The sequence below is a fragment of the Cyrtonyx montezumae genome, unplaced genomic scaffold (genome assembly GCF_038088225.1).
Source record: "Cyrtonyx montezumae isolate F1298 unplaced genomic scaffold, pur_monq_1.0 scaffold_5, whole genome shotgun sequence".
Taxonomy (NCBI): domain Eukaryota; kingdom Metazoa; phylum Chordata; class Aves; order Galliformes; family Odontophoridae; genus Cyrtonyx; species Cyrtonyx montezumae.
Window position 1 is genome coordinate 17,797,561 of NW_027072056.1, and position 13,227 is coordinate 17,810,787.

The window sequence follows — 13,227 nt, forward strand, 5'->3', positions numbered from 1 at the left end:
ACTGAAGTCACAATGGGCTACCTTCCTAATTACACAAAATAAACCTAAAATGACAATACCCTAAAGCTGAGCACGTTGACACTAAGAATCCTCGTATTTTCAGATTCCCTTTAATTTTTCTCTTGCTTTTGTGTAGATCTCATGAAGACAACTTCACCCACCATCACCAACTCTGCTCAGAAAAGACATCTTGCCCAAGCCAGGCACCAGGAGAATCGATGGGTTATCACCTGTGGGTTATCATCCTCGACTCCCTAGGTTAGAATTGCAGCCAAATATTTAAAAAGAAAACAAACGCTTCACTTTTTCTAAAGCTGAATTCAGTAATGATGTGTGTAAACAACTGTACACTTCAATCACTGTGTGAAGCCATTGAGCACATACAACAAGGCACTCCGCAGCCTTCTCTCACTGCTCTACCAGTCTGTCTCAGTCATGCTCTGTGGGAAGGGCAGAATTTAACAAAATAAAATTACATACCCAAGGTAGGAAGACAAAGTGTTTTGCATGCCATGGATTCTATGAAAAGTGGCTGTAGGCAGAACGAGATCAGACTGTGTGTGCATACACCCACACGCCCACCACAAAGACTCCAAGTGGGACAGATTTTAAGTTGCAGATTGACTCCTTTGATTGCAAAAGCATGCGACTTCTGCAGACAATGATTTAAAGATTTGTAAATCTCTTATCTTCAATGAATAGCAAAATGTAAAAGAGAGGTTTATAGACCCTTGTGATGTCCCTTGGTAATCAGAAGAACTGCCTTCAGCAGTCAGCACATCAGCTCCTGCTGTTTCATGGTTCTTGATATTCACAGAAAGAGGATGCAGCTTACTGTTTGAAAATGCAGCAATATCAGAAAAAATAAAAAATACATTGCATTTCTAAGCCAAATTTAATCCTCTGTATTTAAGAAAGCTGTACTTTCATTAATAATTGACCAAGGTAACACTGAGAGGCTAGCAGGTAAAAAGACCCAACACTGAATGGAACTCTTTGCTTCTAGATCATCCCTGCAGAGTGCTTAGAGAGACTTAACTAGAAATGGAGCTTTATAACACAAGATAAAAAGTGTTCGTCTAACTGAGCACACAGGGTTCTGAAGTAACTCCACCCTCTTTCACACAGAAACCTGCCCCAGCTCTTCTACATGAGAAAAGAAGGAGGTAATGAAAATAATTACATCAAGACTTGCATTTAAGCTTGCTTTATAACAGGTTTTAGCACAGTGCCTACAGCATTTCAGATGAACAGCCTATAAGCTGTTTGGAAAAATCTGTCTTGAAACGAGAAACATTCCCAGGAGGGTGGAAACCTACTCCTTTATTTTAGGTTTCCATTCCCTGTTGCCATCAATGCAAAGCTTTCCTAACTGACCAAAGCTGCAGAATTAGTTTTTGAACAAATTACTTCTTCCCTTTTGTTCCTTGTTCTCTTTCAGTTCTGACTCTCCTTGTTAAGAGCTGTACCTATTTCTCTTGATTTTTAATAGCTCAGTGCGTTATAACACATTAGTAAAGTAAGTTCAGAAGTCCTTGGGTGATGGTTTTCTTTTTTTCCCCTCCTATTTAATTATAACATTCTTCTAGCCATGAAGCTACTTTTAAGTATTCCTTCACATCTTACTAAGGTAAAGGCTCTTAAGGACTTACTGACAGATTTTAAACCCACAATGCCTGCAGTGCACAAGCACTATTATCTAAGCATCTCAAACAAGACTCTAAGTGAAGCAAACGACATGCACAAAGCAAGCCAAGGGGTTTAGCAAACAAATAGAGAAAAATCCATTACTCAACCAAAAATTGAAACAAATCCTTTTCCATCTTAGCCTACACATGACTTTGAGGCTTCCAGGTACAACTCTGCAGCTAGCTTTAACAAGGTCAAGCTACAACCTTCCTTTTTTTAGTTTTTTTCCTACCAGGAGAAACCACCTACCTACGTATAAGCATTAGAGAACACAAAGAGTCATCTACTGTTCAACCATACACCACAATAGACATAAAGACAAAAGACAAATTTTCCCCCAGAGCAAGTATTTCTTATGTTTAAATTATATGTCTTCCCTAACAAATTTGTTAATAAAAATAAAAAAGACAGAAGTGTATTACATTTCTATATAAATCTTTACACCTTTTATAGATATTTAGATTACTTCACAGCATATTATATTTTCTGTTATCATTAACTGAAAGTTAATGGGTGCTTTCAGTATAATAACATTAACAACCAACATGAATTTTCCAAAGCTGCATACAGCAGTAGCACAGATCTGACCTGCCAGCCAGAACCCAGTATATAAAGATTTGAGCTTCCATTTGTCAAGGTATTGAGCTTCCCTGTGTCATCAAAGTAAATGGCTCCACACATCTAGAATTACTTTGAAATACGAGGCCCAATTTGATGCCAGATGCTAAATACGGCAGAGTGAAAAATCAAGACAGGTTTTGTTTCTTAAACTTTTTTTTAGAGAGAAAACAGGATGGTCGTATGGATTTTTTCCCCCATAAAACATTTAACCTTTTTTCTTTTTCAGAAAATTAAATAAAAACATTATTCAATTAATACTAAAATTCTTCAGAGAAGCCAAAATATGGTGGGAAGTATGTTTTTATTTTTTACAGAGGGCTCTAAAATAAAGACTCCACCCTAATCCTACTCCATCAAGAGAATATATATCCATCTTTCAATTTAAGCATTTAGCCTTCTATCAAAACATTTAAGCAAAACAGACAACTTGCCATAGAACATGTTCAAAACCTGCATCGTTGCTTTGTGTCCTTGAAGCAGTCTCAGTTGTCTTCCCCTCTGAAGTTCATGCCAGCAAAACACTGGACTCTCACATGACACGTTTTGTCTCCGTGTGTTCTTAATAGGCTATGGTTTACCTGCTGGAGTGCAACCTGTCAGTTTGGCCACCTCAAATGCCTGCAAGCATCAGTGATATTCTGCTACCCCTTTTGTTTGCAGCCTGAGGTCAGCTTAAAAGGTTCAAGCATTGCCACACAACTGGCAGAAACCCCTGTGAGGGAGCAATTTCCTGCAGAAGAACTGGCAATAACTCCTACAAGCTGCCTCTCTGAAGTCATCTTTGTCCTATTTCACATAGTTTACTATTCAGTAAGAGGTCACAGTATCACTGTAACATGCACAAAAATTGAGAAATTTCAGATGCTGTCTGGCATCAATCCTCAATACAGGATGCTTGGCGATACAAAGATGAGAATTAAGTAGAATAAACACAGAAAAGATAGAGGAGCATCCACCCCATGATAAAACAGGAAAGAAAGTACAGTATTTCTCAAAGGTGTTCTGTGAGCTTCATTTCCAGCACAGCCTACTTGCATGCCTTATCTTCACAAGCATCCTCTTTTAATCGGATGCATCGGCACAATTGTTGTTACAAAAACAAGGTTTACTACCTGTGTATTGGACTAACTAAAATATCACCAGCTGGGTACAATCCTCATAGCCATGCAGGCTGTCTCGCTGCTTTACACAGCAGATAGGAAATAAGCACTTTTGTGGTCCAACAGGGCCTGAGCACAAGGAATGTGAGCCTCCATCACTCTGTCACCACAGTGAGAGGCCCTTAATTGTCCTTCCAACAGACAGTTCTTGGGAGCTCTCTAACCCAGTTTTCCTCACAAAGTTTATGTAGCTCCAAGTTCTCCTGGATAGGAAAGAAATCTTCCACCTTTTGTGGAACAACATAAAGCAGCAGTGACAAATGAGCAAGACCTCACTCTCCTGAAAAACCTATGCAACTGGTTTCTTATCAGATCAGAGTTTCACTATTTCAAGCAAGACTCAGTATTTTTTACACTGACATCCATTTTCTTAGAACCAAAGTTAAAAGAAAGAATAACTATGTTCCAGCCTGTGTCTCATCTAGTCCTTGGAAGTGTGCTTTTTCCACAGCAAATAAAGTCAACTGAAATGCAATTGTAATTTTAAATGTACCTCTAAGACAAGAAACATACTGTTTATATTATAGGGTCCCATGGTGAGAAAGTGTCTTTGATAGAATTAGAATTTGCTTTCCTGCATCTCAAATGCAAATTTCTCTAGAGATAGCTAAAAAAAATCCAGTAAGAAACAAAAAAACTCTTCAGCAATAAAATATTTTTAGTACATAAACAAACCAAAATATTCTCATTTGCATATGGTACATCATCTCCTCTGGTGTTTTTATTTTTATCTTATATGACAATGCAACTCACAAACTAAATAACAAAAAGGAGAAGGCAACATTTCTGGTGACAGATGCTGAAGATCAATAGCCATTTTCAAAAGTTTATGGCATAATTAAAATTTGTAACAGGAATAATTTCCTTTTCAACCCCTCAGGCTAAACCTAGAGTTATTGACTAAGTCAAAGTTATGTAGTATAGCTTTTTTATTATTTTATGTTTATGGATAATATAAAGGATTTTATGGTTTTTACATGTAATCTGATAAGTGTAGAAAAAGTAAGTAGGAAACATTCTCTATATCAGCTGAGCAACAGTTATGAACATTTTGTTGCTGTTCAGGTATGTAGTGGCCATGGGTAAACAGTTAATCAACAGCTAAACCATAGTTTCCAGGTGGATGGCCAGAATGGCCGCAAATTAAAAGTGAATTGAATGCACTGTTTTTTTCAGCTTAACTGTCATGAAGCCCTCATTAGATGTGGTACCATTACAGGCCACCTGAATCATGAAAGCTAACTTTAGCTGGATTAATACAGAATCTGTTATTTCATTCACTGGCAAATTAGAACACCTTTAACTATATATATATATATATATATATATATATATAACCTCTAACTATATATATAGTCCACCTAAACTTTTTTTTTTGCTACCCAAGCCATACTAAGAAGAGATTTCACCAGTGAAAGGTCAGCAAGTAAGAAGGAAGCACAGCTGATCCAGAGCAAGTATGCTCTATGAAGAGAAAATTGACTTCGCTGCACAATCAACACTGCCATGATTTGGATTTACTGTAACTCAGAATTTCAAGTCGAATGCTTTCAGTGTAGGAGCAAAAAGATGCCTATTTGTTTTCAAATTTTCAACCCTGAAAACTCAACCTTGGAAGTCAAACTGGATTATTCCTTGTTCCTGTAACTCCAAGCTAATCACTGCACAGGCCAAAATTAAACCCTCCAACACCCATGCAAGCACACTACTTCTGCTGCATCTTCACAAATAAAATACAACTCAGAAGTTAGTAAACATTTCTGCTGATGAAGCATAAGAACAAATACAGTCGTACTCAGCCCCTCCTTGCAGAGCTAGCAGGAATAAAATGCAGTAAACTTCATTGTGTTATGAAAGCACATAAAATAATCGGAGCTTAAACAGGCAGCAGGAATGCAACTTCTACATAACAGTATTTGATGAAAAAGATGAATATATACGCAAGCTGTCAAAGCCAGCTATTAAGAAACTATGCTTAGCACTATAGATCTGTGGTAAAATTCAGGCAAAAAAAAAAAAAGAAAAATCAGCTCCACTTTCTGTGACTGTTTCCACAGAGACAGAAAGTGAAGGTTAGGCTTCTTAAGCTTCTGAATGTTAAGGTTCCACTATACCACCAAAATATAACCAGAAACATGAAATTGGAAAAGAGTAAAAACAGCAGCACCATCACTGAATGGGCCTTGGTACACATGGCTCTGCACCAGATGAAATACAGCCTGAAGGTAAAAGTGATAGTAAAATCTAGAAAATGCCACAATAAGTAATGAAATCATGATTTCATTTTCTATTTCTAACATACATACACTTTTATTTAGAGAAACAGGTAGCTTTCTGTTCTGTATGTGGTGACACATTCACACTTTCTCAAGTTGGCACAGCTTTAGGCCATTTCTTGCTCAGAAATTAAGCTTAAGATACGATGATCTCAAAGACATGGACAAATAAGTAAACCTGGTTGCTTCCCCTACCCACAAGGCACAACTTCAGCTGGATTCACTGCTGCATGAGTCAAATGGCCTCTGACAAAATCTTTTGGAAAAATATGCTTCCGAAAGAACATCTGAAATACTTGAAATTTGCCTGAGTGTCCTCAAGTTCATCTGATAGAGAAATAAATTACAGTACCATGTAATAACTATCTGACTTCTGCAAGCATAATAAATTTTAACCACTCACAAGCATGGGATTTCGCAGTAACTTCTGTGACAACAGCAGCATCAAGTGTACACAAAGACAAAGCACCACGCTTCACCTCTATTTTAGGCCTGTGCAAATGACTTGACAAAAAGCACTTTACATCAATGATATTCTCTTTGACTGCATTCACAGTGCACTCCTTAACAACTCAGTTTCAGAGGGCAAAATTCAAGCAGTATATCCTCTCACCCAAATATGTTGCTTGGTCCTATGATCAGAAACTTGTGAGTGAAAGATGGAAAATTACTACCATATATTATAGCATTGTTCTGCCAATGCAGGGCTGCTTCATACAGAGAATAGCATGTATTAGGACAATCCGAAGATGCATAGATCCACTCTGAACTGCTAGAAATAGCAGAAGTAAGAAAATCAAGTCTGCAGATTTGGTCCAGTTGTCCAATAGCCTGTTTCACATTTTCCAGAATTCACAAGATGACAGGAGAGCATTCACATATGGGTACTGTGCCAATGCTCTTTTATACAGCATGGACTTCCTAAGTAAATTGTGTTTCTCCTGTTGGCTTAACTCTGACTTTCATAATACATATACAGAAAAAGTCACCTAAAAGCAAAAGAAATACATACACACAAAATTAATGAGAAGTAGAAACACTAAAATTAAACTGTACAGGGATAATTTCATTATTTAACAACACTATGTTGCAAACAGGCAAGCTCCATAAATTTAATGGGATATTAAGAATCATAATTATGAAGTCATAATTAGATATAAAACAAACAAAACCCATAGAAATCACAATTCACAATTGGAATTATATTTCAAAATATAGAAATATAATCTTGTTTGTCTTTAGGAAGTAAAGCTCTTCTGTGGTGAAGATCAGTGACTACATTGTTTCTCAAGCAAATAAAAAGACTTCTACACCACCATTAACTTTTCCAGCAGGACTGTGGTGTCCTATCCCTATTTAGAGGTGCAAAAAACTCCTGCTATTTCCAGAAAACCCCAAGTACTTGGAGGAAGAGAAGAAAGGGTCCTCGTTGGGGCCTGCTACAAATGCAAAGTTCTTCAATTACAAACTTGTGCCAAGGAGCTTACACAAACCTTGTTTTCCTTTGTCTGAACTGCTAAAATTACTTTGATAGCCCCTCTGCATCAGTCTCAGTTCTTTACTTTTCTCTAGTAAGTGCCATTCAGTCAATTAAGAGAGGCACGAGAATGGCAAAAATAAATATACTAATTATCTCACTTATGTTCATCTTTTATGAGACACATTCTGAGGAACAATTTATTGAGGGGAAAAAAAAAAAAAAAAAAAATCAATGCTACCATTTGAGTCCCCTGAGCTGCCAACAAAATCTGCTAGAACCTAGAGTTGACTAGAGGTTATTTCACTTTTAGCAGAAATTCAAAGTTTAAAGCAGCTCAAGAGTAGAAGTAAAAGGTTTTGGACATTTTGCAAACATCCTCCATTCGCTATACATTTTCAATTTCAGTACTACTTATTACAGTGAGATGTTGCTATCTTGTTTCATTTCCAAGCATATAGATTAGGAAGCAATCATCTGCAACACACCTCTAAAAACTGGAGAGCATTATAATAGCCAAACAAGAATAACATGAAGCAGACTTGGACCTGGAAGCCTTCTGTTTGATATTCAGTTCTGTGGTTGATTCTCACCATTGGAAAGAGATTCACAAGCATCATGCTTCAATTTTAGTTTTCTCAGTTTTAATATGCTTGCATTACACAGGATATTTTTTCTAGAGCTGCAATTTCACACCCTGCTTTATAAACACAAACCAGAAAATCTACATTAGAAAAAAAACAGAATACCTGTGATAAAAGAGTTAAAAGCACCTAGAGAAAAAATAGAATGATTAAAGCTGAAGTCAAATGAGTGCTCTGTGCTGGTCCTGCTGCTGATGACTCTACAGGACTACCTGAATCTCATATTCTTCACAGTACCAGGACAGTGATCAGTACACACTTTTCTAGCTCTCTACATTCACTACTTTGAAATGAAAGTCGAAAATCCACAGGAGGGAGCAATAAAATGAATTATTTTAAATTACCCATTGTTCCTGTACTCATTGGTGAATAGAGTCAATCTATGTAAGAAACGGTGTCACAGAAAGCCTCACTATTATCATTCTAAAAGAGGCAAGAAAAGACCCATTGATGTTCTGCTAATTAATTGTCCAGATAGCAAACAGGTACCGAATTCTGAGGACTGAGGTCCTCAGAATCAAATGCAAAGCAGAAAAGTGCATCTTATTTTTTATTTTTAACAATGCACCTTCAAAGCTACCATCTTATGTTACAGAATTCCATTTCAAAACTGCAGCTGATTACAGCATCCATTAGCATTATCCAAAGCCCCCCACTCAAGCACACTTGAGGAATGAGGCTGTTCCTTGAAATAACCCAGCAAGTAGAGCGGGTGGCCAGAAAGTTCTCCTGATAAGGGAAGCTTGAGACTGAAAAGCAGCACTTCTGAAATTCACTTTCTGAGACATTCCCTTTCTAATTCCTGCTGCTCCACGCAGGCTTGCCATGCTCTTTATGTATGCTCTTGATGTTTTCCTATTGCCTTTCTCAGCAAAAAGTACCAGTTGCTTCTTTTAGACTTGGCCTGTAAATGTTTCATGAGACTACATATATATTGATCACAAAATAAAATAATCAACATCAGAACAGAAGAACAAACCCTAAGGAACACATGCTTCAGAGCTGATCCATAGCCCAGATTAATTACAGATGGAAACCAAACTTGCTGTAAATTTAATATATCAACATACTCAATCACATACTTATATTAAGGATTTATAAAATAATGATAACCCATAAAATAGACATGTTAATAAGCAATACATAGAGGAGCCCTATAAAAAATAGGATGGTATAATAATAACACTCATTTGACTTCTCCCACTCTAGCATACTCCCAGTGCTTCTCAAGATCCGAATCATTAAGCTGCCCCAGCCTCAAACTGTTAGTTCAGCTTTGTGGGGGCAGAAAAGCAAGCATGCACTGCACACACTTAGCAGGTGAGCAAACCTAATACGACCATCCAGCAACACAATACAGTGTGAAATCAATTACAACTCATGTATGATATCATATTAACACTTACAGCAACAGCATCGTGTGGGGCTAGTATGGTCAGTTTCCTGTAAACAGTACTTCATTCACAGGGAAACTGAAAACAACTTCTGGGAAGGTATTGATCTTTATTCAAATCAAAATTTTAAAAAAAAAGCACACAAAAATACAAGGTTCCCTGTCAGCTGCAGTGCATTTTTAAAGGGCTCACAGGGAGCTCACTGGAACAGGAATCGATTCCTGGCCAGCAGTCAAAGGCCGATTGTTCTGGGCTCACTTTGATCTCGCCAGCCGGCACACCCACACTGCAAGTGCCGTGGAAATGGAGGGCTGGTGTATTTACAGAGGTAGTAAAATGATTACAACGGAACCAAACCAGGAGCTAAGTCACTCTTTCAGCTTACTGCACTTGGTGTGAAACAAGAGCACTGTCATGGCGGAGTGACCTTCTATTTACTGACTGACCAGATGGCGAGAATTACTGACTTATGTAAGCCCCGAGCCGCCTTCAGCATCTGATGACTGTCGGGTGAAATCAAATAAACGTCTCTGTGTAGTCCTTAGTGCACAAAACTAATCATCACAAGACCATTACGTTGTGCCCTTAGAAGAAAACGCTGCAGGGAAAGACAAGGAGTGAACAGGACTGAAATCCCTGGATCCTTAAAAAAATGTTTGTTTCACAGCAGAATGGAGACACATGGGCATAGTGCAGCGAGGAGGTTTGTGCACCTGCTGGCCAGGCTGCATCACTTTTGCTAATGAATAAGTGAAGTCAACCTCCAGGGCTGTCAATCTGGCATCTTTAGTAATTCATATAAGCCCAAAGTTCTCTGAAACACGAAAGAAACAGAAGTCATCTCACTAGCAATGCTTTTGACAGGTACCTTGAGTAGTGTTAATTTTTCCACGATTTTTTTTTCCATAAAAATAAGAGCAAAATCACCAATTATTCTGGAGTCTCTAAAAACAAACACACACAGGAGTAACAGTACATCAGCTTGATAGAAACTTAAAAACAGCAACAACAAAAAGCCTAAAACATACTGGGGTGTATGTACAGAGAACATTTCTATCAACAAAAAAAACAACAACACTGTGCAGCCACAGTTCTCATTCCATCCACTAAGGCAACTCATCAACAAATTTCATTTGACTAAACTCACACTAATGAAGAAAAGGTACAAATCAAGCTGGGAACACACTCATGGCTCTCAAAAGGAATGTATACAATACAGCAGGACTGATTCTTACATAAGTTTAACTAATATAATTTTATTCGCAGAAGTGAAATAGCTTTTCACTTGCAACATAAAAATTAAGATCAGAAGTAGGCTGAATATATTTCTGAACAGTGCACCACTGAAGCTCAAGTTGTATCCTGAATGAAAAAAGAAAAGCTATAAGCTCTCTCAATACCAGATCAAAGAAATGGTATCTAGGCCCATACACTATTAAATGTTGCTGCTGCTTTTTCCAGAAGTAAAATCTGGAAACTTATCCTACTAACGTATGTTAAAATGGTGGAAAACAAAAAAAAGATTTCAACTCTCAGAAGCTCTTAGTGCAAGAACTCTGCTCTGGCAATAACAGAATTATTCCCATTCAACGTGAGTCAAAGACATATTTGAATCCCAGCAGAGTATGCTGGCATACATATGAAGAAAAACTTTGAGGAGAAAAGCAGTTACAGTTTCTCTACAACTAGGAAGTCGTTGTTTCAGCTCTTGGAAAACCCATTTGCAAATTTTAAAATAGCTTGAGGATTCTTGCAGAACTCAAAACGGTTACAAAGCTTTAGCTGTTGCTGGCATGCAGAGCATGAGAAAGAGCTGAGAAAGGGACTGGTAAATCAAGAAAAAGAAAAACAGGTTGAGTGTCAGGGGGAAAAAACACTGGATGATACAAAGACACAATAATGGAATAATTCCTCAGGAAGATCATATTTCCTCTGACATTAAAACCATCTCTTGGAAGAAAAAAAGGACTACAGGGGAAACATTATTTTTCAAAGTAAAACCTTGACACTAATATTGCAAAAGAAGGACTAAGTAAGATTCATGAACTGCTGTGTACAGGCTTCTACTGAACATTTAAAACACTTAGGACAGCGCTCTATTCTTGTGAGTGCTTACCAGCACTGTTTAGCATGGATGTGTTGTGCTATCTTAGCACAGCCCACAACGGAAGAAAGAAAATGACCTGAAAAAAGCTATGAATGAAAAAGGGAAAGAATCCCCCTACTCTTTGCAGATCTGCCATGCCCTGCTCACACGCTACAGGTACTCAAAACAACGTAAAGGATTTCCTATCCCCAAAATACTTGCAGCAGACTGAACTATATCACACACAAAAAAAGCAACCTCCGCATTTCACTGCTCACCTTGAGTTTAAAGCAGCCTTTGCTGACCACAGAACAACTTCACACCGTCTTATCGCACCGTTCCTTTCTCTTCTAACTCAGCGCAATGTTTGTGTTTTTATTTTGCTTGTTGTGCTTCATTTTCAAAAAACACTGCACTGAAGAGACAAGGGATGTGGACTTCCTACTTTTCACAAATACACACCTGTGCAAAAACTAAGTCCACTAGCGTGGACATGCAGCACACACTGCAGCAGCTGAAAGCGAAACAAGCTTCTACATGCGGTGACTAACAACACACCAAACTTCTTACCAGCAAAGTATGTCAAAGCCACTGTGCCCTTACCTTGTTGGGAAGTGTCCGGCAAACTTGATTCATTGTCTTCCATTTCTAAAAGCAATAAGCTCCTCTGTAAGGAGCAAAGCTGTTCTATCACGTTGGCTGGGTTGCTGCGTGAGTTTTGACCTCCTGACTTTCAACTATAGCACAGTAACTGTATACCTGACTTTTCGTGAATAATTAGCATCCAGCTTCCTGAGTTACCTGGGCTTGCCTGACCTGTTTCTCTATAAACTGACATCATATCCTTTGATCTCTTTTGATTAACATGTGCTTGAGGCAACACTGCTTTGTCTTACTTTGGACTCTCCCGCTCGTTTCTTCCCCGCCCTCCACTTTCACTTTTATGCAGGAAGCTATCTGAAGAGCATTTATCTTTCACAGCAGGTGTTATAGTCAAAATGCCAAAGCCTGCAGAAATTTTGCAACTAAATTTAAAGATTCTCTGAATTAGCATTTTATAAGAAAGCCAGGAGTAAATAACCATCAGGCCCATCTCTGCTGGATGGAAATTTGCAGACACAGTTCTTCACTGTGGAGGAGCACGACTGCAGCAGATTCAGCGCCCACTGGCAAAAGCTTAGCCAAGAACTCCAAAACTAAAAAACAAACCCACCCTTCCCCTGCCTTCCACAAAGGTTACCTACAAGGAAGATGTTCTATTTGAACACTGTAATTTTGAGATTGTTTTGACTGTGTAACAGAAAGGGATTACAAACAAAAAGAAAAGTTATTTTGCTTCTCTTCCCAACCTGCTCCAGAACAAGGACACAAAATTTTAAGTTAATCTTATCCTGACTTCAGGTTGAGTATCAAGAAAATATTTGCTCTTTCCTACTTCAGAAGTCAAATAACAGGTTTCTGGTACTTACATTATCCATTTGTCGAACAAGTACACCTGGTCTCTGCCTACAAAGCTATGGTTTTATTTTAGCATTCACATTAATGACTGTCAGCAACAGAAATTAACGAAGCCACAGCACTACTTGAAAGGAACAATGACAAATTAAAAACTGAGTAGTTCTCACAAAGTTAACCTCTGTCTGGATTACACTCAGAATGGTCTAATCAATAACTTCTGACTTTTTTTTTATTAGATTCGTTTTTAAACTAAACCATGCTATTGCTGTTGGGTTTTTTGTTTATTTGTTTTTGGTTAAGTACCAAAATAAGAACTTATTAGTACAAAAAAAAAAAAGCCTTTAAGACCCATTAGTTTAAGATTAGCTGGAATAAGTAAAGTGTATCTTTAAAGTAGAATTTCAAAAGCAAGTATACTAATT

The 13,227-nt window shown here is 37.8% G+C and overlaps 1 protein-coding gene across 1 annotated transcript in view; it reads right to left on the minus strand.

The window, feature by feature from the left end:
* NAALADL2 (N-acetylated alpha-linked acidic dipeptidase like 2) overlaps window positions 1-12,268 on the minus strand; it is a 264,780-nt gene extending 252,512 nt beyond the window's left edge. Inside the window, exon 1 of the mRNA XM_065748482.1 lies at window positions 11,951-12,268. Within this exon, the coding sequence (XP_065604554.1) occupies window positions 11,951-11,993 (43 nt within the window). The 5' untranslated portion in view covers window positions 11,994-12,268. The remainder of the gene's footprint in view (window positions 1-11,950) is intronic.
* Between the last annotated feature and the right edge of the window lie 959 nt (window positions 12,269-13,227).